We start from the raw sequence: 27,000 nt of genomic DNA, 5'->3' as shown, positions 1-27,000 counted from the left end.
AAGCGCAACGTTTTGTCATGAGATCTTCAGCGTCAAACGGCTCGCAAACTGCAAAAACTGCAAAAGGCACCTCATTGGACTTGCCTACATTGGCTTTCCCATCCGTATGCCCGCCGCCATCTAATGCAATGGTCCGCTGCTGTCAAGCAACCCTGCTTCCTTGACAAGTTCGTAGAAAAGCCCTTTTCCTCGAATAAGTTCGCTGGGGGTGTCAAATTCAGCTACTCTGCCCTGCTGCAGCACGACGATCTTGTCACTGTCTAGGATTGTGTTGATTCGATGTGCAATGGTGATGATGGTTCGGTCCTGAAACATACTGCTGCGCAGGGTGCTCTGAAGCAGAGAGTCTGTCTCCACATCAACTGCTGCCTGTTTCTTGTTAGCTTCATCCCCCTCTCCACTCTTCTGTAGATCGACCTACTGTAGCTTCATCGAGCACCAGAATGTTGCTTGGCGTCAGGAGTGCCCGCGCTATTGAGACCAATTGCCGTTGTCCTTGGCTGAGGTTAGAGCCTGCGGTCGAGCAAAATAGATGTATCAGTAGTTGTGCCTTTAATGCCAGATAAGGAAGATATATGAAGGCACCAAAAAACAGCACAGACCTCCTTCGTGAACAATAGCATCAAGGCCACCAGGCATTGCCGAGATATGATCTTTCAACCGAGCATGCCCTGAATTCAAAAGTGTTGTGATTAGTGAACGTCTTTGCCAATGTTGACAAGCAGCACAACATACCCAAAACACTCCACAGCTCAGTGTCATCATGCACGTGACGAGGATCGAGATTGTCTCGAATAGTGCCTTGGAAGAGTGCGGCATCTTGTGGTATTATCGCCAACCTCCGCCGCAGATCTAGCAGCCCGATCGAAGAGATGTTAAGACCATCAATTCTGACGAGTGTCAGCGCTCAGTCAGACAGCAAGAGACTTCTAAAGACAGGAAGGACATACGTTATGTTGCCTGACACCGGCTCGATTATTCGGAAAAGTGCCAATGTAAGTGAGCTTTTGCCGGCACCTGTTCTGCCAACAACCCCTACTTTTTCGTGCGCTTTGATGTCTAAGCAGATGTCTTTCAGCACCAGGTCCAGGCCTTCACGATACCTGGTGCTATAATTGTTGAATTGCACAGCGCCATACGCAGGCCAGCCGATGTTCGGCCTATTCTTGAAGATCACGTCAGGCGCCTCACTTGGCAGATTGGCGTATTCCAGAACCCGTTCCACCGAAACGATGTTTGTCTCCACCTCAACGGTTTGGCGAACAATCCAATTCAGGGACTGCGTTATTTGTAGTGCATACGACAGTGACAGGCCCACAAAACCGGCTGAAAGGCCGCTTCCGGAGGCGACAGATATAATGGCAAAAGAGGCAGCGGCAAGGATGATCACCGAGCCTATAAATTCCAAACGGACGGCCAGCCATCTGTTGGCATTGATCGATGGGAAATAGGCCCGGAGGTTGGCATCCATGCGCCACTCGTTCTCCAACGCAAATCTTGCCTGCTGCCTATAGGCTCGGATGGTTGTGACACCACCCAATGACTCTTGGAAGTGTGCATAGATGGGACTACGGCTGACGCTGTCCAACCGTTTCAGCTCACGTGAAGTCCGAAGGTAGTACTTTTGATAGGCGAGATAAATGGCCCCCAATGGAAGGACCAGCACCAGGAAAATTGGAGTGGCCGCTGCTATGACAGCCAGCGTGAACCCTGCCCTAGCTGTATTGACGAAAAGCTAACAATAAGGTCATCAGTATGGCATCACGCAGGTAGCATAACTGTTCGAAAGAACGCACCATGTTAAACGTCCGAGCCAGAACTTCATCAACACGGTAAATATCACTGTGCAACCAGGTCAGCATGTTGAGTCTCATTATAATGCCACGTATTCAGGCCCAAAGATGAACCATGTCCAGCGGATTGGGCTTATGCGGGCTGCCGTACCTGGAAAATCGATTGAGTATACGGCCCGCAGGGGTTGTCTCGAAAAAGCTCATTGGTGATCGGAATATGGCGAAGGCCATTCTCTCGTGCAACTTCCGCGAAGCCTGTAAATCGCGTCAGCCCAACTTGAAGGATTACAGCTATCTTTGGATTGTCTGACCTCGATTGAACAAAATATCCAAAGGATCAAAGTTTGGAGGACGACCAATGCTGCAGATCCAATTCCGAAGGCAAAATATACTCCAAGATATTTTCCAACCTGAGGATTGCCTCCCATTTGCTCGTTAGTCTCTGACCATCGCTTCAACCAAAAACTGCCTCCAATTTGAGCGGTCTGCGCGGCCACAAGGCAAAGCAAATAGATGGCTACCGCGTAAAGGTTGCTTGTCTTTGCATATTCGCCGTATACGCTCCATTTCACCTTGCCTTGTTCTGAGGTTTCTTTGCTCTGCTTGCTCTTAATACCACCGGCTTCTTCATCGGTAACTTTGCCTCTAGGACCGTGGAAGCTCGCAGTGCTAGCACGTCTGAGGGTAACAAAGCTTGATTTGCGAGCAGTCACCGCCCCTGGTCGGATGGCTTCAAGACTTCCGATTGTTGCCTGAGCCTCTTCTGCTTCTTCGTCGTAGCCGGCGCCGTTCTCGATTATGGTCACTGACTCGTCAGTGTAGTCGCTGAGTTTACTGGCGCTGCTTGGACTACTCGACCCTTCCTCCTCGCTCGATGATGTTTTGATGAGATTGGCAATTTCGCCCTTCATTGCCATCAATTGGTCATAGGTACCTTTCTCAAGAATGCGCTGGTCGCGCAGGAGGCATATGAAGTCGGCTTCTCGGAGAACATTGATAGAGTTTGTTGCAAGAATCCTCGTCTTGCCGCTGAGCAGACCATTGGGACCTAAAACACGATTGATGAGATGTCTTCCAACGTGCTGGTCCACGGCAGATAGGACATCGTCTAGCAAATATACGTCGGCCCTTGCGTAGACTGCCCGAGCCAGTGTCAGCCTCGCTTTTTGACCTCCTGATAACGAAATGCCACGTTCTCCCACCTCGGTCGAGTCTCCATCAGGGAGGGTCAGGAAGTCATCACGCAACGCACATGCATCTATCGTTTGATTATAGAAGTAAGGATCCCAGCGATGACCGAAAACTATATTTTCCTTAACGCTTGCGTTCATTACCCAGGGCTGCTGAGCAACATAGGCCATTCGCCCTCGCACGACCACTTCTCCGTGCATCTTCCAAAGGTCACCGAGTATACTTTGTAGGAACGAAGATTTACCAGTGCCAACCCGCCCTACCAGACAGCTGAGCTCACCTTTATGAGCTGCAAAGTTGATATTGCAGAGCACGTCTCTGCCTTCTTCCTTGTTCCATGTGAAGGTTGCATCGCGTATTCGCACCGATTCTTCTCCTATCTCTGTGACTGGGTCTTCAACACGCACAGCATCGTCCTGCAGCTCCGCCGCAGCAAAATAAGTCGTGAGACGATTCACAGCCACTGTGGCCTCGATAATGGATGTGATTACCATAGGCAGGACCGAAAGGGGGAAGGTGAGCAAGTTGAACAAAGTTAATGCAGGGAAGACAATGTCTGTAGTCAAAGGTTGATTAGTGGTCAAGACGAATACAGCAAACGTCGAGCAGGAGACAAAGAAGGGTGTTGTGGACCAAGTGAAATTGGCAAAAGATTGTGCTGCTCCTATTTTTCGAAGAGTGTTGAGCTCCAAGTCGTTTCGAATATGGCTTAGATTCTCCATGAATGCTGAAGTCCACGCGTAAAGTTTGATGCTTTTCATGTTGTTCAGTATTTCGGTCATGAGCCTGGTCCTCTGGTCCTTGTTCCTCATCTGGACGATTTGGAGTTTCTTCATGATTCTAGCAATAATGCCATTCAGTGGGATCATGACTATCATGGCTGCTACGCCTGCCAGCATCGAAAGTCCCACCAATTGATACAGAGATATCATGCACAACACAATCTGGAAGGGAGCTGACCATATTTGCTGACCGTACTGTGTAAGATCAGCCAAACGTTGTTGGTCTACGGCCATGTGATTGACAATGTCACCAGTAGATTTCGAAGCACGACCTTCGTTGGAGAGCTTGAGTGCTTTTGAGTATATCATCGCGGTAAGGGAGGACTTGACTCTCATCCCTGTCTCGAATGCCCGTTGGAAATACTGATGAAGGGCAACGGTCTGACAGACGGAAGCCGCAAACATGGCCAACGCTATAGCAGCTCCTCGTATGGCCGGTTGAGGTTCATCGCCGTGGCGATAGGAATCCACAAACGTGATGATGAGTCGTAGAAGCTGAGGCTGTACAAAGGCTAGTGCGTCACTGATGGTCTTGATCAATGCGCCCCGGAAGTATGGTCCACTGAATGCTCGAAACAATGCCAGCCATAACGACGGATGTTTCTTTTCAAGCTCGTTGGTCCATGCTTCCTGTAATGCAGCGCCAGTAACCTTGGTCGTGTCTCTCGGGCGCAAGTTCCACAGGTCATCTTGAGTCAAAAAGTGCTTATATCCGTATTTCATCAACGGGGTCATCCATCCAAATGTCAATATCGAGAAGATGTCGGCATATTCCATGGGACATTCATCCTGATCTTTCAGTGCGTGCCATGCGCTCTGTTTCTTCGGTACAAAATACTCCAGCACGAATTCTATAATGGCAAGGCCCAGACTGGCGTTGAATGTCACAAAGTATGGCAATCGAGTCTTCCATAGTTGGCGTGATATGAGCGATCTCAACTTCACTCCATAGGCGAGGACGAAAAATAACCAATACAAGAGGACGACACCGTTGGGTTGCCGGCTCCGCCAGTGCTCGAGATATTGTACTGTAAAAACGATCCCAAGTGACGCAAGAGTAATCACCGAGGTCCAAAAGCGGAAATCTTTGGCCCATAGCTCTGGGAAGGACTCTATCTGAAGGGAGGCTTGTAGGGCCGTGGTAAGGACGAGGCATGCGATCACTATCTACCACGGAGTCAGCCCAGCGTCAACAGCAAGTTTGTTTTGCGAGATCTACCAGTTTAGTGTAGAAGTGCCAATCCTTAGAAACTGGCTGCGCACTTCGTCTCTTCAGAAGGAACCATATTGCTCCTGCACCTCCTACCGTGCCCAATGTCGCCACGAACACAATCCAAACATCAACAAAGCATGGCGTAAAATCATATCTCACAGGGCTTATGGGACCCCAGCCTTCAGGATCTCCGCATAGAGGTTGTTGTCTTGTTCGCCAGAGCTTGTCCTTATGGGTTAACTGCGCTCCACTGAAGGTCTGCTGCTGGCTTCCAGCAATCATGTCAGCTCCTAAGCCAAGCAACAATCATGGATGTGCTGCGCGAGTTGAAGTCTGCGTATAGCAAGGAGAAGGGAAACTCTTCGCTACAGAAAACTGGATGCCTCGCTGCAGCTGTGATTCTGTTGACATGGGATGGTTTATGGTGCTGAGCATAAAAATAAGTTCCTAAGCGCCTTACGTCCCACTCCACCCGTCAGCTTTAACTAAGTGTCCCCCTCCCCCCCAACTCTTCCTCGAACTAACTTAGCTTGTTACAATCATTGGAGACATATCCGGGACATCCGCTTCTGTATTTCCCATAGCCGCTTCAGCCGCCTACCGTCGTACAAAAATGTTACAGTACTGGTTATGTACCCTCACAACGTCGCAGGGACAACCAGAGCCTGAACAACGGAAAAGATCCGACTTAATCGGTAAACCACAAGGTACATCAATGATTTGACTGTCTGTGGACATCTTACATTCAGCCATCAAGGGTAAGTTAGAAGGATTATTCTAGAGAAGTAGCTCGAGATCATTCTAACGACCTGCCTGCGTTCTCTTCATTCGTTCCTCCGCAGCACGAGCTCGTCTCTCCCGTTCCAGCTTCATCCTCATCTCGGGCGTCAGCCCTCTCCCTTCCTCTTCTCTGATCTCAGCCCCCGTCTTGTCCCTGCTTCCCAGGCTCTTTCCAGTCCCAGCTTTCTTTTCAATCCGACCGATCCTCTGAGCTGCTTCTTCATGACGCAGCCTTTCGAGATCAGCCTTGCGACGTTCAGCCTCTGCCGTACTTTCATGTGCCTTCTCAAGCTGTTGACGATCTTCAACCTCCTTTTCAGAAAGGGCCGACGGAATATGGGCACCTTTCCAGTCAAAAGCAGATTCTCCTAACAGGTGACGAGCTAAACGGAAAGCGTCTCGTGTTTTGGAGTCGCCGGCAACGTCAAATGCTGTTTTGCCATCCCCATTACATAGAGTAGGGTCAGCTTTTGCTTTTGTCAGCAGCGCTAGCACGACAGCGGCAGAGCTGTTCGATGAAGCCAAGTGCAAAGCGTTCGGTGCATGATGGTGTTGAGACGCATGGGAAGGAAAGAAGGTATAGTCGGACGATAGATTATTGTTCATCAAATAAGTCAGAAGAGCAGGAGCTTTATTGCGTCGGATCAGGGTCTGGATCTGGGAAGTATGCATGAGAGCGACTTCTTCCTCCTTATTTGGCTTTGGTGGGGGCTCGCGAGCCATGGCTTTCGGCTTAATGAGCTTGCTGGCCTTTTCTTGGTCTGCTGCGTCTACCGAGAGAGCAGATTGCGAGATTGTGCTGACCTTCAATCTGGTGAGCTCTGTGAAAGATCTTAGCAGTTCAGCTTGCGTCGCTCTTCGTGTACTAAATGGGAAGCCACGTATACGGCTATCAGTAGCCCGCAAGACCTGACATTCATAGGGTCCATAGAGAGTTCTTCGACTGGTGGTGCCTGTCGCACGGATAAAAAGTAGCTCAGACTTTTCAATCATCTCTTTCCATTCTGCTAGCACGCCGCGGACGTCAAATTCTAGAGCCATCTCATTGTAGCGACGTATCGACGAACCGGCGGAATGTGCATTTCCCTTTGCATTGTCGTTAGCAGACTGCGAACCGCCCTGTTTCCGCCGTGTCGTATACCTGTGGAAGGTTTTGTGTGCTTTGACAATTGCATGCCTTTCTTCATGCCCTCCAGGGCCTTTTCGAATCTGCGGAGCTAGTGATATGATCATTGCCGCAAAATGACCACCTCCAATCATACATAGGAAATAGTGAGGAGTGGGTGGCCCAGAAGCCTGGGGAGTTGTTTGACCTCCAGAACCACTATGCTTGGCAAGCACTGGCTTGAGCTGCTTCTCTTTGATGACCTGAACCAAATCCTTGCGTAAGTCCGCTTCGGTAAGCAATGCTCTGTAGATTCCTAGTGACACAACCTCTGGCAGTCTAGAACTTGACAGCCATAAGAGGGGAGGATTACCAGAACCTCTTTTCTTCTGCTGGAGAGACGGGCCGTTGTCTTCCTCCTGCTGAGTTATTATGGCCTGACGTTTGAGAAGGGCAGTCAGGGCCGAATCAGATGGTTTGCCATCTTCGTGGTTGTCCTCGGACTCAGAGTCGGATGAGTCTGATCCTGAGAGAGATTCATCGAGATCTCCTATAAGTCTGTCGAAGGTAGACTCATTGACGGAAGGCAGACACTTCAATGCCAACTTCAGATTGTATCGATGAAAATCCGACTTAACGTGTCCACGTTGGTCGATGACAGTTGAGAATGATGCCCGGCAGAGTGCACAAGAAGTAGAGGAAGGAAGCGCATCATCTGGAACCCCTACAGAGTCTACTATCGACCGTGGCACCTGCTCACCCAACCCAGGCTCAGGAGACGTTTCCGTCAGATCTCGACTGCGGAGGCTCAAGAGCAACTCTGGCGGCAAGTCAAATACTACGAAGTGTCAACCTGAGACGCCACCAGAGGAGGTGCGACCAACAGTACAAAGGCCTCCGCAGAAGATCGTTGGATTCTTGCACCCCGCCCGCCATCACAGTAGTTGTTGAGTTGGCTGCTAGAAGACAGATAGAGAAGAGTGCCCACACCTTCACTTATCGACTTGAGGACACCATTTCGATCTTCAGGGCTGTTCCAAGGTAACAGTATTGGTCATAGAAGGGCGAGGCTAGGGTCAACGAGTCTTGGCCACCCATCTTTGCACTCAGCATGGGTGGTAAAAGTCACGTGCGTGGCATTCCGATGACTCAGCATATCTCTTGGCAACTCCGCCTTCACCTTTGGGTTGTATCCTTGTGCTTCAAAGTCATCTCTGTTGTCAACACCTTGCTGCTGCACAAGTCCTCGACACATTTTCACACTAAACTAATTCCTCCTGTCGGGCCCACAAGCGGTTTCTCATGTCAAGAACTTGATCAGATCCGCAGCAGCTTGGCGCGCTGATCTTGTGGCAGCGGTAATCAGTGTGAAACATAAGCAAAACAGACGAAGCAGAAACACCTGCACATCCTGGACATGCGCTGTCCAGTCAGCATAAGAGGCACTCGCCACTATCAATGCATCTGTCAGCCGCCTGCATTATGACCGAAGCTATTGATGCATTCTATTTGCGCCATTGGTCCTGCAATATCAAGAGACTAGACAACATCAGCAACATTCGAGGTATTTCTAATGATGAAGCATTTATGTGGCAGCATTGCTGATACCTCCGGAGCATGAAACACCAGCACCTTGGCTCACCCAGCGCTTCGGTGTCAAACATTCCTGCATACGGTAGGAACAAGTTCTCCAACCTCATTTCTAACACCAGATGTTTATAGACCAGCTATACGGCCTAAAACTATTGAAGGGCATATCTCGTCACAACGTGTCAAATCCCTGACATGCTCTCAAGATCAACCAGGAAGCTCTCCCTTTTCTCGGTGAGCCACAAAGTGTTGAGGCATCGATCCTACTGCTAGCTCCTCACACGTAAGCTGATGCTAAGTCTACTGCTGTGATTATGCATCGATTCCATGCATCGACACGCAAACAAGCTGACATCATTGAGCCCTTGCTGACGAATCAGCTCATGATATTGACAATTATTGTGGAGGTCTGAAGCAATTCTTCTTCACGAGACGTTCTGATCCCATGTCTCGGATCAGTCTCTCTCCGCTCACGAGTTACTTGGCAGCCATCGACTTCAACACCGTACCCATATATAGGATAATGTGCTGTGCATTCCATTGCTTTCATTCTGCGGGCTAGTCCTTCTGCACCTTTTTCAATTCCTTGGTTTATCGGACCTGCTGTCTTTCCTTAGTTCCTTTCAATTCACTCGTGGTTTGAGTTCGCAGGCCGGTCCTGTGTCTTCCATCACTTCCTTATTCAAAATGCACACCAGATACACTCTTATCTCCGGCCTTCTGGCCACGAATGCCCTAGCTTATAATGCGGTCCTCCGAGGCCGAACTCAAGCCCTGGCCGTGGCCGTAGCAAGCCTTGCAGGAGCACCAGCGGTCGTGAATGGAGCACCTCTCGCTGATTCTATTGGGGTTCTAATAAAACGACATGGGGCGGCTGAGGGTGCTGCCGATGAGGATGCTGCCGATGCTGAAGCCGATGCCGGTGCTGAAGCAGGTGACAGAGCAGGAGCAGGAGCGGGTGCGGGCGATGGAAAACGTGGAGGCAATAAGGGCAATAAGGGAGGTAACAAGGGTGCAGCGAACGGTGGAGCTGCCCCACCGGTGGAGCTGCCAACGATAACAACTAAATTATAATTATTACAAAGTAAGAGTATTACTAAACTAGATAATAAGATAGTTACTTTTAGGATATAGCTACTACAGAACAAAGGACTACAGTTAAACTAGATATGAAAACTACCTGAATACCTTATATTATATATAAAGCAGACTAAAATTAAAGCTTATACTTAATAGATATAAAGACTATAGGATATATAGGGTACCTCTAAAGCAAAGTCAGTGGCCAGGATGCAGCAGCTGCGAACGCCACTGCGCCCAACGCTGCAGCGCTTGGCGGTGCGAATGCCACAGCAGCTGCAAATGCCACCTCACTCAATGCTACAGTTACGGCTATTGCTAATACTACAGCTGTCAATGCTACGGCCGGTGTTGCGAACGCTACAGGAGCAGCAGCAGCGGGCGATCAAGCAGCAGCGGGCGATCAAGCAGCAGCGGGCGATCAAGCAGCAGCGGGCGATCAAGCAGCAGCGGGCGATCAAGCAGCAGCGGGCGATCAAGCAGCAGCGGGCGATCAAGCAGCAGCGGGCGATCAAGCAGCAGCGGGCGATCAAGCAGCAGCGGGCGATCAAGCAGCAGCGGGCGATCAAGCAGCATAGGACGCAAGGGCTGAAGAGGGTGGGAACGGCGCCGCTGCACCAGCAGCAGCAGCAGGAAGAGGAGGAAAAGAGGCGGCGCCCAAGAAGAGAGCCCTAGGCCCGTCAAGGTGGCCGATCTCGTCATGAGGCACCTTGCGGCTTGAGCTTCGCAATACAGAAAATCTACATAGGCTGTGAAGAGGCTCGCTTGGATTTGCTGATTTGGGTTAGGGTTGATGTGGGCAGTGAAAGAGCCTTCTACTTGGAAATGCGCAGGCTCCGTGTACGCAATCCTGTAATTATACCTGCTTAGAGATGCCAAATAACAGTGTTTTGGGAGAGAGAAAATGTAGTGGTTGTTCGCTTGACTCGACTTAGGGAACAGACGACTTGAATCCGGCCTTTGGGCGCGCTTCATGAAGCCCTGCTGCTGTGGCTGCTGCTTTAATTGTGGGGAATTTTGATTTCTTTATTTGGCACGGGGCTGAATCATGTGATATTTAATGTGGAAGAGGAGATTGTTGAAAGAACGCGGAGCCAGAACGGATCAACCAGTAGGCTACTACAAGCCTGGGATGTAATGTAATAATGGGCTTGACCGGTGTGGTTGATTATCATGGCACGTGGAAAGGACAAGAGGAACCTAGCGACCATTTGGGTCTTTGGTAGAGGACATATTTGCTGTCGTCTATGTCAGCTGAATGCTCCGCAGCTGATCGCCAGTTGAGCTCTACACTGCTTTGCTGTTGGTTGACGGTTACTCTGCTCTGGTCCGTGATGTCCCTCAACGTCGAAGGGTGAATACCGTGACTGCCAGTCCTGGCATCATTGTCGTGGCCTAGGTCTCATCCGAGGAGTGTCCCAGATGAGCGACTTACCTCTCTCGCGCACTCGTAGTAGTTCAGTTTCTGCTCACTTCAACATCCGGCCGTCCTTGGTTCTCGTTCTGAACAGCACCAACACCTTGGCCATCCACCGGCCACTGGAATACTTCCCAGCTCACATCTGCACCCTCAGCAGATACCTCAACCTGACCTGACTGACATCGTAGACGATATACTCGTTGTACAGGAGGTAAGCGTGGTTTTCGTCCGTCGGACCCGGCTCCGTGCTGGTATCCGGCATCTTGACACCCTTCAGATCGGCATGGACACAGCTTGCATCCTTCCAACCCTTGGGCGCTATCCCACCTACTCCCAAAGTAGAGATGCAGCCGTCTTTCTTTGCAGTCTCTCCGGCGTTTGAGTCTGCGTTCTTCAGCCTGAGAGGGGGAGCCCCAAGCTCGACTTCACAGAGTAAGAGAAGGCCTGTCCCACCACTAGAGCTGGCCCAGCAGTAGTTGGCTGATTTGGTCGAGATATCAGCGAGATAGACGCCTTTCCCAAACATATAGCCTAAGGACCAGCAGAGATTAGCTGATGGAACATCATGTCAGCAAGCCGTGCTTACCTGTGACCGGAGCTTCGGGTGGAGCAATACGGAGACCCTGACTCAGGATGCCACCGTAGTTGGTGCTTCGGGAGCCGTGCCAGAGAAGACGACGATCGGAGTTCTTGATAGATGCGTAAGGAGATTTGGCGAAGCGGTCCCTCTCGCCTTGTCGTTCGATGCGAAAGATGTCTTGAACTTTGTACTTGATGTCGTGCGTTCTGCCAGCAGATTTGATGAGGTAATCTTGGAGTTGCTTGAATTCTTCACTCTTGCTGTTCAATGGTGTCATCTCCTGCATCCCAAGACCTTCGTATTGCCGATCAATGAGGTGGATGTCGTTCTTGACTTTGTCACCCTTGGCAGTCTTCATGATTTCATTGGCGAGCTGCATGTCAGTCAGACTTTCGATCAACTCAATTTCTCTCTTCATCAGGCGATCGTCTTGAATGACTGGTGGTCGGTTGCGGCCGAATGCATGGGGAATGGTCGAGAAATAGCGGTTGCTCAGGTCTTCAAGAGTTTGTCCCAAGCTCTGGCCATATTGAGATTGTGCGAGCGAATGATCGCCAACAACTGCCGCAATGTCCTTGAGTACCTGGTAGCCTTGCGTCAACGTTCGCTTGCTTAGCTTTCCAAGAGGCATCTTGTGTGCATCATAATCCATGGAAGCCATTGTTTGATTGAACATCTCCGTATTGAAGATGAAGCTAATGAGGTTCTGGACTTCCTTTGGTAGCTTGCTCTCTACCGTGGCAGCCTCATTGCCGTCAATGCTTTGTTTCGAGGACCGTCGGGTACCAGCTCCAGAAAGGTCATCCTGGCCATCATCATCGCTCTCTTCGTAGTTGCGTTCAATGTATGTATACTTGCCTTTCTTGGCCGGCTCATGACGGCTATCCCACGTGTGGCCTGTCTTGTCTTTGAACTTCTTCTCAAACTGCGCCAGAGCATCATCGAACGAGCCGGAACCAAGCATGGCTTTCTGCCCACCCTCTCCGACTCGGCCCCACCTTGTCCAAGTCCGATAATCTTGCTCTGTGCCATTCACAAGCAGCTGAATTCGATAGAATTTGTTGTTGTTCCGGCCAGCATTGGTCTGATTTAGAGTCACATCATAGATTGTTCCATCATCGGCCTGATGGACACTGTGACTATCTTTTAAACTGCACCAGTCATCTACAGGGACATTGACAGGAGCTTTCTTGGATGCAGAGACGCTATTGGAGATTTGCTTCTTCGACCGAGTTGCAGAGTCCACGACCGTCTCCTCTTCATCATCTGATGGATCTGCTCGCTTTCGCTTTTTGGGTTTTGAGGCCTTGCTTTCCTTCGCCCCAGTGCCATCAGTAGTAGCACTGCTTCCTACCCCAAGAAGATAGCTCGTGTCGTCGACCATTTTTTTCGATGACAATGCCTTCACAAGCCAATCATACGAAACGATCTTGATATTCACATTATCCATAGCTTGTTTAACTGCAAGATTCAGAAAAGGACTTGACTCGTACTGACAAGGAATGGGAGGGATTTTGGTGGGGGGGTAACTGAGTGCAGAGGGAAGGTAATGTGGAAGTTCCCAGAAAGAGGCAAAATCGTCTGAGCAACAAGGGAGACAAATGCAACTGTTCCCTCACCTTTAGCTCCTTTCGCATCGTATTGCTTCTGATTAGCAATGAGATGGGTACAGTCGTCCGTCACCTTCGAACGAAAGGCGCCCCCTCGATCTGCAATATAAGTCTTCAGGTCACCTTGCATACCAGTCAACAACAAAGTCACGTCGTGCCAGCATTGAGATCTTACCAATGGAATGACTGCTGAGGTCAGAACACACGGTGTGGCTACCAGCAAGGACAACTGTGCAACCGGCAAGAGAATTGGAACCAGTAGGAGATGCCATCTCAGCTGCAGATCAAACTCGAAAGAAGGCAACAAGATGAATGAGTTGGGGTTTATGCAGATGAATGAGTAGAAGAACGATTTCAGAAAGTGAGTAACCGAAGAGTAGAAGAGTGGAAGTTGTTGACAAGCTGAGGCGAGTGAAGGGTGAAGTGTATGTAAAAGGAAGGGAGCTACGACAGAAACCAGGCAGAGATCAACTTTGATTGGTGGTGCCCAGGCAGCCACGGACGCTAGTGTCTATAAGGAAAGGCCTTGAAATCCCCTTAAGATTGCCGTCAGCAGCAACTTTCACCTCGATAATCTCAATTAGTACTTCATCTCCACTTTCAAGGTGAAATGACGCTTGTCATAGATCCATATGTGCCATTTGGATCTGGAGGAAAGGTGAATGCTGATAGACATGGTAGCAGATATACCTCATAGCACAATAAGACAATCTGCACAGCCAACCACCGTCCCGCCCATCGTTCAGCATCCGACTCTGTAAGAACTGGCGCTCAGGCACTTTAGGCAGCCCCAGCTGCGTAGACTGGCTGTTGTTGCTGCTGGGCCTGCATCATGTTCGACATGCCAACAGTGGGCTGCACACCAACTCTCTCCTTGGCCAATAGGTCCACAAGGAGAGGGCTCGGTCGACTGTCGCGCTGAGGCTGAAAGATCGCCTGGCTTTGCTTGTACTTATGCACATTCTCCAAGTACATGTCAAACAGATATGCAGAGTCTAGCGGCCCTCCCTTTGCCTCGGGGTGGAACTGCGTGGAAAAGATAGGACGAGACGTATGGATGAGCCCTACCCAGATAATTAGCTACTATTATCGATGGTATAGGTGTGGGATAAACATACCTTCATTAGAGTTATCATTCAAATTGAGGAAGTAAGGCTTCCAGTCACTTGGTAGGGTTGAAGCATCCACGGCATATCCATGATTCTGACTGGTGATGTGGCAACGCCCTGTGGTGAGATCCAACGCAGGAATATTGTGGGCACGGTTGCCATACTTCAATTTTATAGTGCGAGCGCCTGCGGCGAGAGCAAGCAGTTGATGTCCAAGGCAAATGCCCATAATAGGGATCTGAGATGATTCCATAAGCTTGCGGAGGTGGTAGACAGTCTCTTGACAGTGTGTAGGGTCGCCGGGTCCATTTGAGATAAAGACCCCGTCAAAATGGTGAGCCACCTTATGAATAGGATAATCACAGGGGAAAGCTGTGACGCTCGCACCGCGACCCACGAGACTCCGCAGGATGTTCTCCTTGACCCCACAGTCGATTACAGCGACATGGGCAATGGGACTGGGCGCACTAACGTGAAAGGGTGCTTTGGTGCTGACTTTGCGGACCAGGTTGATCTGTTCGGGATCGACGAAAGCTTCATCCTGGTCAGCATCATATTCCTCACCAATGGTGATCCTAGCAAGTGATGATCCTTGCTCCCGAAGATGTGTAACAATGGCTCGAGTGTCAACGCCTGAGATGGCTGGTACCCCTTCTCGAGCACACCAATCGCTGAGGCTCTCAACAGCAGTCCAGTGACTGTACTGCTCCGCCACATCAGCCACCACAACACCCACGGCTTGGATGTTGGGGGATTCAAAGTATTTGAGAAGCCCACAGTCATCACGCGCCGACGATGGAACGCCGTAGTTTCCAATCAGAGGCTGGGTAAAGACCAGGATCTGACCTCGGTAGGAAGGGTCGGTCAACGATTCTGGGTACCCCACCAGAGACGTCGTGAAAACAGCTTCACCAGATATGTTTGATTTTGCACCGAATGACTTGCCATGAAAAACAGGACCGTCCCGGATCGTGAGAGTAGCTAGATCATAGGATACAGGAGTGGCCCGGGTCCGCTTTGGGGTCGGCATTTGTCGTGGTGTTGCATCGGCCACTGTTGCCATGAAACGGCTTCGGCCAGCAAGGTTTCCAAGCGATTTGACGGGTATTTGTCCACAGACATGTTGTCTGAGAAGTCGAGAGAGCATGTTGACAGAAGAATTTGGTCGGGGCAGGAAACTTTCAATTTACTGATGCCTTCCACAGATGGTCTGGGGATGTAAGCGTGAATCAAGAGATAAGCCGACGATAAGGTCAAATCATACCTGAGATATAGTCCTAGTGGAGGAAAGTTAGCTGAGAATCTCTTTTGGGGTATGACGTGGCAGGATATCTGCTACCAGCGTCCCTGTCTACCAGCACACGACGGATGGTGGAAAACGCAATAGCTTACCTGAGAGGTGAAGGTGGAGTGTGCTACGGGCATGCGCGCAACTGGTTGCGTCTCAACGCAGAGAATTGATGATGACGAGGAACAATACGGCAGGAGAGTTCGAAGATCAAACGGTTGGTGCTTTGCACGAAGATTACTCGGTATGTTGTTAAGAGATGTGATACAAAGTGGGGTGGAGGAGTGCGAGGGCGTTAAAAAGGTGTGCGGTGTGAGAAATTTGCTGCTTGCACGTGCTGCCCCTCCCCAGTAAGTACCCCAGGACAAACATTTTCCGCCAATTGGAACCGCCCGATTGCGTTTCGCTTGTAAGCATCTCGCTTTGATTCAGTAACTACAGCCCAACCACAGTGTTAGTCACGGCAGTCACCAGGCGGATTGCTGATTTATCCAGTGCCTGTGGATGACCCTGTAGAATTTATTTAGCTGACTATACGCTACACAGCGCCCATCTGAAATACCAACGCCCTAAACACCACAACTAAGGGGATTTCTCGAGGTACCACATCCACCTACCATCTTCACCAAGTACAACTCGAAAAGGTTCTTGTAGTGTCCAGTCACAAAAATCCAGGACCCTCTGGGCCTTTGGGGCCAAAAAATGCCCCGAATTTGGGCTATCATCCAAGATAGACTGGCAACTGGCTGCCACAATACTGAATCGGGATCGTCTTCCCAGAAATCAAAACATGGCATCTACTCCAACACATGCCTCTGAACATCATAAGGACCCATCCACTCGTAATCTGTTCCTTGTTTCCAAGACCGTCTTGTTCCATGTTGCTTACCAAATCTGGCAATCTTTGGAAGTAGACTTTCATCCTTTGGGCCCACAAGGCAGACTCGCTGGTCAGAGATTGTGGGTAAGGGTAATTGGGGTGTCCGTAGTGTAAGACCTGTTGTGGCCCTGTGTTATACAGAGGTGTAATGTTTTGATGATCAAACATATGGCGGAGGTGGTAAGCAATTAAGGAAAAGTAGGATGGCGAGCGAGGAACTGGCGAACGAGGAACTTCTTCCGAGCCAGCCAACTTTGGAATGTCCCAAAGAAGTGATGTACTGGTTTGATATGCACGGTATATCTCCTCTTGAGGCGGAGTACGAACACTCCGACTGCTGCCGTCAACCCAGTATCTGGCCAGTAAGTCTATCTCATTGGTCCATTCATCTGAGGCCGCTGACAAAGTGGATACCTTCTCATGAACCCAAACTACACTCGACATACGTGACGCATCTGTTCTTCGGATTAGGTCACCAAGGCAGTTTTTGAATTCGATAAACGCTGTTGTGAGTGGTAAGCGAATGGCAGCAGCAGCAGCATTGGGAGATACTCACCTGCGCTTGCAGCAGTGACTCCATGAAACAGGAGCCCATTGTCTGGAGATGGTACTCCCAGGATCCCTAATTCTGGTCTGTACATCATTGGGGCGATAATGCTCAAAAGATCCGAAACGCCAGGGCACCAACCAGCCTGTTGCCAGTAAACAGATGTAAAGGCAGCCACCAGTCGTTCATTTCTGGTGAAATAGCGCAGGAGTGCAGGTATCCTGTCTAGACTGCTCACGTCAAAATCTCGATGGAGAAATCCAGAATTGACTCCTGGCAGAATGCCGAACGCCATTTTGTCAGCAGCCGCACACGGAATCAAGAGCATCTTACGCTCAACATGCTCTGGAATGACTGGAGTCAACCATGGGAGAGGAGCATTTTGGGCCCCGGAGCCCAAGATCTCATTTATCTCGACCATTGTGCCGACTGATCTCACAAGTACAGAGGTCAGATTGTAGCCATTGCCTTGCGCACGAAGAATTCCATCCGATGGTTCAAAGCGATCCCATTCCATGCCAAGTCGGCGAGCGAGGATTCCAAGATCTCCGATATTGATTCGAGCATATGGCTTGACGATGTCTGGAGGCATAAAATCCCAAGACCGTTCCTCAAACTTGACCAGGGGCATTGTCAAATTGCGATTCTCGTATTCTGCCAGCTTGAGATCGTTCTTCTCACCTCCCGCTTGTGTTACTCTGCTGAGCTTGAAGAGCATTCTCTTATGGGTCCATTGGATGGCACGTAGGAAACGCAGCCAAGTAACAAGCTCTGGTGAAGCAGCTGCTCTGCCGGATATCAGCAAGTTGACCTCATCAGCGCCTGCCTGGTGTTCTGCCCTGCCAAGGATCCAACCGCCGTCTGGGTAAGGGCACGCCGGCATCTCTGAGGAGACCCAGACGGTTCTCTGAAGCATGATATGCGGCACGGTGAATAAGGTCTCAAACCGAAACTCGCTCCAGCGGAATCTAAGTCGTGTGCGCTTAGCCCAAGGACCCACCACAGAGTCTTGACATCTCCGGAAGCCATCTGCTGTACCGAAATATTGCTGAAGAACTTGTCCAACCGTAGAGAGGAGCGCGACGAGCGCAACAGCTAGAGCTGCCGCGGCGATTGTGTTGTCCCCAGCCATGCCCTTCCCAGTCCTCCAATATCCAGTAGGAGACTCATCCTTGGTTTTCTCAGTAGTTCACAAATGTAGCAAACAGTGATAAGAAGTCTCCCTCCATCTCAGTGCTCCTCTTCGATGATGCTTTTTGCCGTGGGATGTCAATGCTGATCTCTCCATGAGGAACTTGCCACAAAAAGAAAGTTGTGTTGGTCATCCAGGGTCTCCGCCAAGACATGATAAAATTGGAAATTCTCTCGGTCATGAATATTAAGCAAGTTGACGAATACTAAGTAGCTCAGCCCAAGTCATACCCTTGAAATAACTACGTCTTTCATCATGGCATTTGGTATAGTTACACTGAATACTTTGCTTCCCATGACCCATTGCAGGCGTGAGTGTAAAACCCACCAAGGACCTTAATCGAGCTAAGGTATCATACATAACAAATCACATTTCCATTCAAGTATCGCGTTAAGGTGTTGATCTAGCCTAGCAGTACCTTCCTCCATGACTTCAACTCATCTTTTGTCGCTTCTCCAGAGTGGCATGGGAGGTTTGTTGCTTACTCTAGTATATAGACCAGACCTTCCGCATAGCGGAACCCTACCTGCGTTTCCTTCAAAAAAGCGGCGTGAGACTTCTTCATTTCTCCATGTCGTGACTATACCTGCCAGTCGTCCAGCACCTCCACCACCTTCGTAGCTTCGCCTCACGGACGCTGATCTACAATAAGCAGATAACACACAGCTTCAACCAGAAATGGGAGAGTTTAATCGTTGCCGATTTCTTCCTGACCGATGTACCAAGCGAGACATATCTTAGTTCTTCCTGCTGCGGCCTAAGCCAGCTCGCAGTCCCTAGCTCGTTCCCCGTACTGGTTCCCAGGTTATCTACCTGACCAAAAGACTGAGTACGTCACGAAAGGAGGTGCAGAGAATCGATAGGACGCCGGATGCCAGAGGCACGCCGATGTAGGTGATTATGTTTGTTGACGACGTCATCTTACAGTAAGTCGAGAAGGCAGAGCATGGGAGTGTGAGCATTCGCTATGGCCGGGAAAGTGCAGGGGCGTGACGGAGGTTAGCGCCCCGAGCTAAAGGGGGTTTCCAGCTCTGTGGTTGGTCAACTGGTAGTGTTTCCTCATAGTGCTCAGCCAGGAGCATCTCCCGCTGCTGTCCCAATTTGGTGGATAAGGGGCAACAGGCTGCAGAAGCACCCTGGATCCGACCTGATGTTTTATCTAACGACTAGTTGCGACTTAGAAAATCGTCGTGAGATGTCGCTGCATGTCATAGCGTCTAAAAATGACGCTCTAGATAGCAGAACTGCGCGTCTCTGACCCACGGAAGGCCTCAGTTTGGTGACCATATACGTCCCACTTCACCTACAAGGTTAAGTCACGATGGCAGCTTCCCCTCGGAGAGGCGACGTCGCTGTGATTGGGATGGCTTGTCGGACAGCTGGCGCGAATTCACCCTCAGAACTTTGGGATATCCTAGCCAATTCAAGGGACGTCCAATCCGTTATTACTCGATTCAATACAGAAGGGTTCTATCATCCCGAAGGCGGGCCTCGAAAAGGTTCTACTTGTGTACGCAATGCGTATATGATGGACGACGAAGCAATTGACAAATTCGATCATGCTTTCTTCCAGATCACACCCGTGGAAGCAATGGCTATAGACCCTCAACAGCGGATGCTATTGGAGGTTGCGTATGAATGTGTTGAGAACGCCGGAGTGCCGCTCGAGGACTTTATGGGCACCGATACCTCTGTGATGGCGGGTAAGCCAAATCTTTCTCCCTTTAGCACCCAGCCATATCACAACTAAGATTCATTTGTGAACTGACACATCAGGGGTGGAGAGCTGCGACTACCACGACGTGATATCCCGCGATATTGATGCCACCCCCAAGTACTTGGCTACAGGCACACCAATGTGCATGGCCGCGAACAGAATCAGCTATTTCTTCAACCTCTCGGGAAACAGCATCGCAGTGGACACAGCTTGCTCCTCGACCATGGTCGCTCTACATCAGGCAGTCCGCACTTTGCAGCACGGCGACTCAGGCATGGCCCTTGTCTGTGGTGCAAAATTGATCATCACGCCAAATATGTTCGTACCGAGCACGGAACTTGGCTTTCTCAGCCCTAGTGGGAGGAGTCGGAGCTTCGATGCGGACGCTGACGGATACGGACGTGGAGAAGGTGTTATTGCACTTCTCCTTAAGCCCATAAAAAATGCCATAGACGATGGCGACCCGATACGAGCTGTCATCAAGGGCACTCGGCTCAACCAGGATGGCAGAAAGCAGGGCATCACTCTGCCTTCAGCCAGTGCACAGAAAGAAAATATGGAGAGATTGTACACCGAACTTGGGTTGTCACCAAGAGATATTCAATATCTTGAAGCTCATGTAGGGACTTGACGCCATCAAGGATTCATCAATATCTGACTACGCACCAACTCAGGGCACTGGAACAGCTGGTGGAGATAGACTGGAATTGTCCGCAATCAATGCCGTGTTTGGTCACTCTTGTCGAGATCGATCCTTGGTGGTTGGCGCGCTCAAAAGTTGCATTGGGCATCTTGAGGCTTGCGCAGGGCTGGCTAGTGTAATCAAGACCATAGAGTGTCTTGAACGAGGCAAGATTCCTCCCCAAATGCACTTGAAGAAGCCAAATCCGGAGATCACTTTTCAGGGCCTCCAAATACCTCTGACGATGCTCGATTGGCCAGCTCCTCCCAGCCAGACAAGGCGCGCTGCCATCAATACTTTCGGAGCTGGCGGCACCAACGCCCATGCCGTTCTAGAGAACTACAATCATGCTTCAAGCAAACCACTGACTAGACGCCATACATACCTGTTTATGGTGTCCGCAACTGATGATGATGCTCTGTCACGATTGTCTTTGAAATATGCTGACTATATCGAGCACCATAAGCCCACGCTTTCCGATATGGCGCATACACTCCTAGCGCATCGATCTCAGCTGGCCAAATCTGTGTTCTTCGCATCCGGTACTCCTGAAGAGGCTATGTCGAGGTTAAGAACTCGGACTCCCTCGGGGCATTTAAATACAACTAGATCAATCAAGGGAGCGGTCTTCCTCTTTACGGGTCAAGGAGCACAATGGTAGGTGTATGCCCTCCTGTTTTATGTAATGCTTTGAAAATATTTTAACATTCATGTTGGTAGGCCTATGATGGGAAAAGTCCTACTTGAAGAGTCGCGACTCTTCGAAGAGGTGATTATGAGGTGTGATGACTTACTTTCAAGCCTGACGGACGGCCCAGCGTGGTCGATCGTCGATGAAATGATGAAGACCGAGGAATCCTCAAATGTCTATCAATCCCTGTACTCACAAACACTTTGTACAGCACTCCAATTGGGCATCATCATTCTCCTAGAATCTTGGGGCATATCACCCGTCGCTGTGGTAGGCCATTCTTCTGGCGAGATTGCAGCAGCTTACACTGCTGGGCTTCTATCATTCGAAGATGCTATAATAGTCGCATATTACCGCGGGATGTACCTGAATCGCTCTATGCTAGACACCGGTAGCAAGCGCGATGGCAGTATGTGTGCTGTTGGCATGTGCGAATCCGATGCGGTGTGCCTCCTTGAACAGTATGGCGACAGAGTCCAGCTCGCGGCTGTGAACTCGCCTGGCAGCTGCACACTTTCAGGAGACACTGACGCGATCAAAGAGATTGAAATGGAGTGCGTCAAGCGCTCGGTATTCTGTCGGAGGCTGCGTGTTGACATGGGTAAGTAACCGGCGGCGGATGGTACTTTCTTGCTAACGACTCTCACTAGCCTATCATTCGCATCATGTCGTGCCCATGGCGTCAGCCTACGAGAAAGCGCTGTATACTGTTATGGGATCAAATGACCCGCTCGATCAGAAATGCCAGATGTTTTCCTCCGTTACAGGAGAGAAGATGATACTCAACAGGTTATCACCTCATTACTGGAAGGACAATATGATATCAACTGTTCATTTTGATTCTTCTCTTACAAAGTGTATTGCAGATCTGCCTCACGATATTGTCATGGTTGAGATTGGCCCGCACCCAGCCTTAAAGGGGCCAACAAGAGAGATCTTGCAAAGTAAAGACAGGTCGCACATCAATTATTTCAACTCTTTATTTCGACATAAGAACGATATGAAGGTCTTGCTTGAGAATGTGGGTGAGATGATTGCAGCAGGCGTTCCTGTTGCAAAGCGAAATATTAATGGTATTGAGATCGTAGATGGCTTACAGTGCAATTATAACCTTCCTGCAGTTTTGAAAGATCTGCCCTCTTACCAATGGGATCATTCTACACCCCTGTGGTATGAGTCAAGGACTAGCCACAATCAACGCTTCCGATGCTTTCCACGCCATGACATTCTCGGATCTCGCTATCTGGAGGACTCACCCATGAACCCTAGTTGGCGAAGTCTGCTAAATCCAGACGATGTCCCGTGGCTCGCTAAACTAAAGGTCAACTGGTTCTCTCCCATGCATTGAGCTGAGCTGACAAGAGAAAAGAGCAGAGGAACAATGGACATACCTACGGCAGCCTTCCTGCTGATGGCTGCTGAGGCAGCACGGCAGATCTTCGTGGCTGCAGAGCGCATCCAAGGGTCTATAGTGATCTCTGACATGTCGTTCGATTGCAACCTGCCGTTCTCCCTCTTTGGCACAACGCCAAACGTTGAATTACACTTGATCACGCGCTCTGCAGAGGGAGAAACTGCGTATAGCTTCGAAATATCGTATCTGCTTTCTGGGCATGGAGTGCGCTCAAGACGGCTGTGTTCTGGCATGTTCAAATGGGATGAAACATCAATTATGTCGAAGGATCAGGACAATCAGCAGGTACCTCGCGATCACGATCCATGGCTCCCGGAGCAGTCCCAAGCAATAGGAGAACATATCTCACGAAAGATCTTGGATCTAGCCCTGAATTCCAGAGGTGCAACTGGAAGGTTTGACAATGTGATCAGCCCATCTGACCATTACTTTCTCGATCCGGAGATCCTCTATTCTATACTTGGATTAGCATCAGTATCGGCCTTCAGGTGGAGCCTGCCTTCGGTCCAAAGAATAGTGTCAGTCGGATATCTGAGGTTACCTATGGTCCCACAATTGGAACATGCCAGCGGAATTTTCACAGTCGATGTGCGACCTGTGCACTCAAATTCTATACAGGCAGACGTCGGTATCAGCTTTGGCGAAACACATGCTCTCTTGCTTTCGGATATCCGGCTACTACATGACAGAAGAATTGATCAGACACCAGCACCACGATCACTCTTCTTCAAGCCAGTTGTGCTCCCTGACATAACCACAATTGAGCCTACAACAAAGCCCAAACATATCTTCGAGTTTCTGAAGCTTGTGACGCACAAATGGCCAATGTGCGACATTGCAATTAGCGGAATAACCAGCGAGAACATCGATATTATTATTGAGTCTTTGCAACGCTCCGAATGCGGAGGTCGGGTTTCTTTCCGTTCCATCGTCATCGTTGGCAATCCGGAAGACCGACCACGTTGGAGTAGAGTTCGGGTGGTCTACGAGCTCCCTAGTGACCGCCAATATCATCTAATTGTTCAAGGAAGTGAACATGTTGACGCCGAGAATGCACGCAAGCTAGTCTTGCCTAATGGACTTCTTTGCATAGGCCTTGCCGAAAAACAGAAAAGCGGGCTGAGGAAATTCTTCACGAAGGTGTGTGATATCGACGGAATCAATAACGAGTACATCTGGAGTATTTGGCGAGGTCACAACCACAAGTGTGCGGACCGGCTGTCTGCGTCCCATCCAAGATTGACTATCTTCAGCAGCCAGCTACAGCCTGCCGGATTTGGTGAAGCCTTTCCTGGAGCCAAACACGTCTTGCTTGACCCAGTCTCAATGAAGAGCTTCATTGAGGAAGATAGGGCTCTACACCAAAGATCTGATGCTATCATTGTTGATAGCATTGAAAACCCCATTATCACAACATGGTCTGGCTGCGACCTCGTACCATGGTTTCAGATTTTGCTCGCGTCCTACACAAACATACTATGGGTGACCTTTGGCTCACAGGATTGCAGTCCTCACCATGGTATTGCCGGTAATCTCTTGCGTTCTCTGCAGGCCGAGCAGCCTTCCATCCGGACCGCTTCGCTTGTATTCGAAGACGCAACGACAACCAAGCTTCATGACATCATAGGCTCTGTTTACCAGAAACTGAAATCTGGATGCGCTGAGAATGAGGTGTGTCTCGAAGTGTCGGACTCTGGTTCGAAGATTGTGCGATATTTTCCAGATGATCAGTTGTCTGTATCTACTGGTGTAGCATTACCTCGGGATGCTGTCAGAGGCAATGTGCTCGGGAAGAACTATGAAATCTCTTTGACTACAGAAGCTGCGACAGTCTTAGTCCATAACGAACATGGCGAAAGACCGTTGAAGACGGGAGAGGTCCGGGTCAACATCGAAGCTTCCATGATCGACGTAAGTGATGTCTGGACATTTCAGCGTAAATGTGATATCAGGCCGCAGCCTCTTTCTTGCAGGTTCTTTGCTGGGAAAGTTGTGAGTTCTGGAACCGCAGACTTTGTGATAGATGGGCAAGTTGTTGGATGGTATCAAGGACCGCATCGCAGTCAAGTCGATGTCCTGTCTGCTTGCTTGTACGAGTGTAACGCCACCGTCGCACCCAGTGTATCTGCGGCAGAATTTGCCCGAATGTGTGTAGCATTTTCTACCGTTGACGGAGCCGCTCGAGCCAGGAAGGGCGACATTTTTGAAATTCGGCTCAAAGGCCCAATTGGAGAACAGCTGGCAAATGTTTGCAGAGATCTAGGAGCCAAAACACTCGATAAAGACGTCGCAGACTCGCCAACGTTCATCGTTGATTTGATTCTTGATAGAGGCTTGCTTCTCAACGATGCACCAGTACACATTGAGAAATATTTGACTTCGTGCCGCGGCATTGATATGGTACGCCAGCAATGGAAGTGTGAAGGCCATGCTCTTCCTGCTAAACAAGTGACATTGAAAGAGGTTAAAGAAAGCTTTCAACAGCTTGGACTGCAAGACATATACTCAACGGTGTTGAGCCACTCCGACAAACATTTAGTACAAGGGGTGACCGTCAAGACAAAATATCAATCTCTGTTCACCAGTGATGGCACTTACGTTTTGATTGGTGGATTCGGTGGGCTAGGACGCTTTATATGCTCTTGGATGGTGAAAAATGGTGCTACAAAATTGGCGGTGATATCTCGAAATGGGCTAGAATCGCAAGAAGCGAAAGATACTCATGCAGCCATCAATTGTTCCCACGCTTCATTGGAAGTCATCAGAGCTGATGCCTCTGATCGTACCGCTATGCAGAATGCGCTTGCTCAGATTCGCCAGACATCTCAGATCAAGGGAATTTTGAACCTGGCAATGGTGTTGGAGGATTCTCAATTTGCTTCTATGACAGGTGAGCAGTGGGATCGAGCTGTTGGGACAAAACGAGACTCAAGCTGGATCTTACACGAAGAGACTGTGAATGATGAGTTAGACTTCTTCATTCTCCTATCTTCCATCGCCAGCGTCTTGGGCAACCGAGGACAAGGAAACTATAACATCGGCAATACATTCCTGAATGCATTGGCCAGGTACAGACGATCACTGGGTTTAACTGCCATCTCGGTTGCGCTAGGAGCGATGAGTGAGTCCCTTGACCTGAAGGGATGTACTGGATCATGCTGACACAACATCAAGCTGAAATTGGCGTTCTGCACGACCTGGGGAAGGAAGACCTTATTTCAACGCTCACCCGCAGTGGACTATCGCCGCTTGGAAAGAGAGAGCTAGCCAAGATCATGGAGGCAGCTGTTCTTGAATCCCGTCATTCAGACCGGTTTTTGATACTTACTGGCCTCGAAATGTTCGACCGCGTGGACGGAAAACTAGTAGGATCAAGAGATCAAGTGCAATTATTTTGGACCGAGCTTCCTGAGTTTGGCTTCCTGCAAAACCACAAACTAGGCGACACTGAAGTGAAGCCAGATGACGCCAAACTCAGTCTGCGGGAAAAAGTACTGAGTCTGCCGGACAAAGAAGCTCAAAATCTCCTCCAATCGGCGTTTATTGGGTTTCTGTCGCAGCTGCTCGGGTTCGATGCAGGGAAACTTGACTCTTCATCTTCGCTCGCCGCGTATGGTTTGGACTCGCTAAGCGCAGTGTCTTGTCAATACTGGATTCACAGAAGTAGGCATTGAGCAATCCCCGCAGAGTGTGTTTGGCTGATCGGAAGATAGATCTTTCAGTGAACATATCGCTCTCCACCATCTTCGAGTCCTCGTCGATTAACCATCTTGTCGAGGAGACTTGGAAAGAGACGATGGACCATAATTTCGATGACGAAACTACAGGGCAGCGTGCTGCGTATGTTTAGACACTTTCTGGAAATGTCTGTGTAGAGATAGGACCAGTCTTGGAATATGCTCGTTCCGGGGTTCGACACATCACTGTAGGATAGGCATCGGGATGACAGGGAACTCTTCTAAACTCTGTAAGACATTATGATTCCTATAGCTTTCGAGTTGTATCTCTAGCTCGTCGTGAGTCACTCCAGGTGCTTCTAGGCGCAGCATACATTACTACGTATGTTGAGCAGCCATAGTGCCCCTGGTTCTGGGGCGAGAAGGGGGCAGGGGCTGGCTTAACTTTAATTTCTGGGACATGTGGTGCCTGTTAAGCTGAGTTAGGCTTGCCGCCTATTAAAGTCTTTTAGCGGCCTAGACACACAACCACTAAGCTCAGCTGGTCAACGGCAGTACTTACATATGTTGGTGTTTGGCTTAGCATCAGTAAAGCTCCAGATATTTAGATTCATCGCTTCGCACGCATATGGACTTCTCTTACAGTGATCTTCCAGCGC

At 49.7% G+C, this 27,000-nt stretch overlaps 8 protein-coding genes across 8 annotated transcripts; 3 read left to right on the top strand and 5 right to left on the bottom strand.

Annotated features, from left to right (window-relative positions):
* Positions 1-120: 120 nt before the first annotated feature.
* Positions 121-5,261, bottom strand: EPUS_01153 (uncharacterized protein; the record flags this gene model as incomplete). The annotated part of the gene is made up of 9 exons (XM_007807065.1): positions 121-369; positions 422-513; positions 603-671; positions 736-890; positions 951-1,735; positions 1,797-1,842; positions 1,945-2,048; positions 2,105-4,933; positions 4,986-5,261. The coding sequence occupies 9 exons, from the start codon at positions 5,259-5,261 to the stop codon at positions 121-123; spliced, it is 4,605 nt and encodes a 1,534-aa protein (XP_007805256.1).
* A 519-nt stretch (positions 5,262-5,780) lies between these two features.
* Positions 5,781-7,800, bottom strand: EPUS_01152 (uncharacterized protein; the record flags this gene model as incomplete). Its single annotated transcript, XM_007807064.1, has 2 exons — positions 5,781-7,702; positions 7,749-7,800. 2 exons carry the CDS (start codon positions 7,798-7,800, stop codon positions 5,781-5,783), a joined length of 1,974 nt encoding a protein of 657 aa, XP_007805255.1.
* A 1,341-nt stretch (positions 7,801-9,141) lies between these two features.
* EPUS_01151 (uncharacterized protein) lies at positions 9,142-9,528 on the top strand (the record flags this gene model as incomplete). Its single annotated transcript, XM_007807063.1, has 1 exon — positions 9,142-9,528. One exon carries the CDS (start codon positions 9,142-9,144, stop codon positions 9,526-9,528), a length of 387 nt encoding a protein of 128 aa, XP_007805254.1.
* Positions 9,529-9,870: 342 nt separating this feature from the next.
* EPUS_01150 (uncharacterized protein) lies at positions 9,871-10,209 on the top strand (the record flags this gene model as incomplete). Its single annotated transcript, XM_007807062.1, has 1 exon — positions 9,871-10,209. One exon carries the CDS (start codon positions 9,871-9,873, stop codon positions 10,207-10,209), a length of 339 nt encoding a protein of 112 aa, XP_007805253.1.
* Positions 10,210-11,090: 881 nt separating this feature from the next.
* Positions 11,091-12,984, bottom strand: EPUS_01149 (uncharacterized protein; the record flags this gene model as incomplete). The annotated part of the gene is made up of 2 exons (XM_007807061.1): positions 11,091-11,485; positions 11,541-12,984. The coding sequence occupies 2 exons, from the start codon at positions 12,982-12,984 to the stop codon at positions 11,091-11,093; spliced, it is 1,839 nt and encodes a 612-aa protein (XP_007805252.1).
* Positions 12,985-13,924: 940 nt separating this feature from the next.
* On the bottom strand, positions 13,925-15,400 carry EPUS_01148 (Carbamoyl-phosphate synthase arginine-specific small chain; the record flags this gene model as incomplete). The annotated part of the gene is made up of 2 exons (XM_007807060.1): positions 13,925-14,208; positions 14,263-15,400. 2 exons carry the CDS (start codon positions 15,398-15,400, stop codon positions 13,925-13,927), a joined length of 1,422 nt encoding a protein of 473 aa, XP_007805251.1.
* An 862-nt stretch (positions 15,401-16,262) lies between these two features.
* On the bottom strand, positions 16,263-18,100 carry EPUS_01147 (uncharacterized protein; the record flags this gene model as incomplete). The annotated part of the gene is made up of 2 exons (XM_007807059.1): positions 16,263-16,876; positions 16,978-18,100. The coding sequence occupies 2 exons, from the start codon at positions 18,098-18,100 to the stop codon at positions 16,263-16,265; spliced, it is 1,737 nt and encodes a 578-aa protein (XP_007805250.1).
* A 1,381-nt stretch (positions 18,101-19,481) lies between these two features.
* EPUS_01146 (uncharacterized protein) lies at positions 19,482-26,514 on the top strand (the record flags this gene model as incomplete). The annotated part of the gene is made up of 8 exons (XM_007807058.1): positions 19,482-19,863; positions 19,937-20,496; positions 20,552-21,216; positions 21,280-21,851; positions 21,901-22,571; positions 22,620-25,785; positions 25,839-26,327; positions 26,378-26,514. The coding sequence occupies 8 exons, from the start codon at positions 19,482-19,484 to the stop codon at positions 26,512-26,514; spliced, it is 6,642 nt and encodes a 2,213-aa protein (XP_007805249.1).
* Between the last annotated feature and the right edge of the window lie 486 nt (positions 26,515-27,000).

The sequence above is a fragment of the Endocarpon pusillum genome, assembly GCF_000464535.1.
Source record: "Endocarpon pusillum Z07020 unplaced genomic scaffold scaffold6441, whole genome shotgun sequence".
Classification (NCBI taxonomy): Eukaryota; Fungi; Ascomycota; class Eurotiomycetes; order Verrucariales; family Verrucariaceae; genus Endocarpon; species Endocarpon pusillum.
Note: the sequence above shows the minus strand (reverse complement) of the source record. Positions and strands in the feature narration are given on the sequence as shown.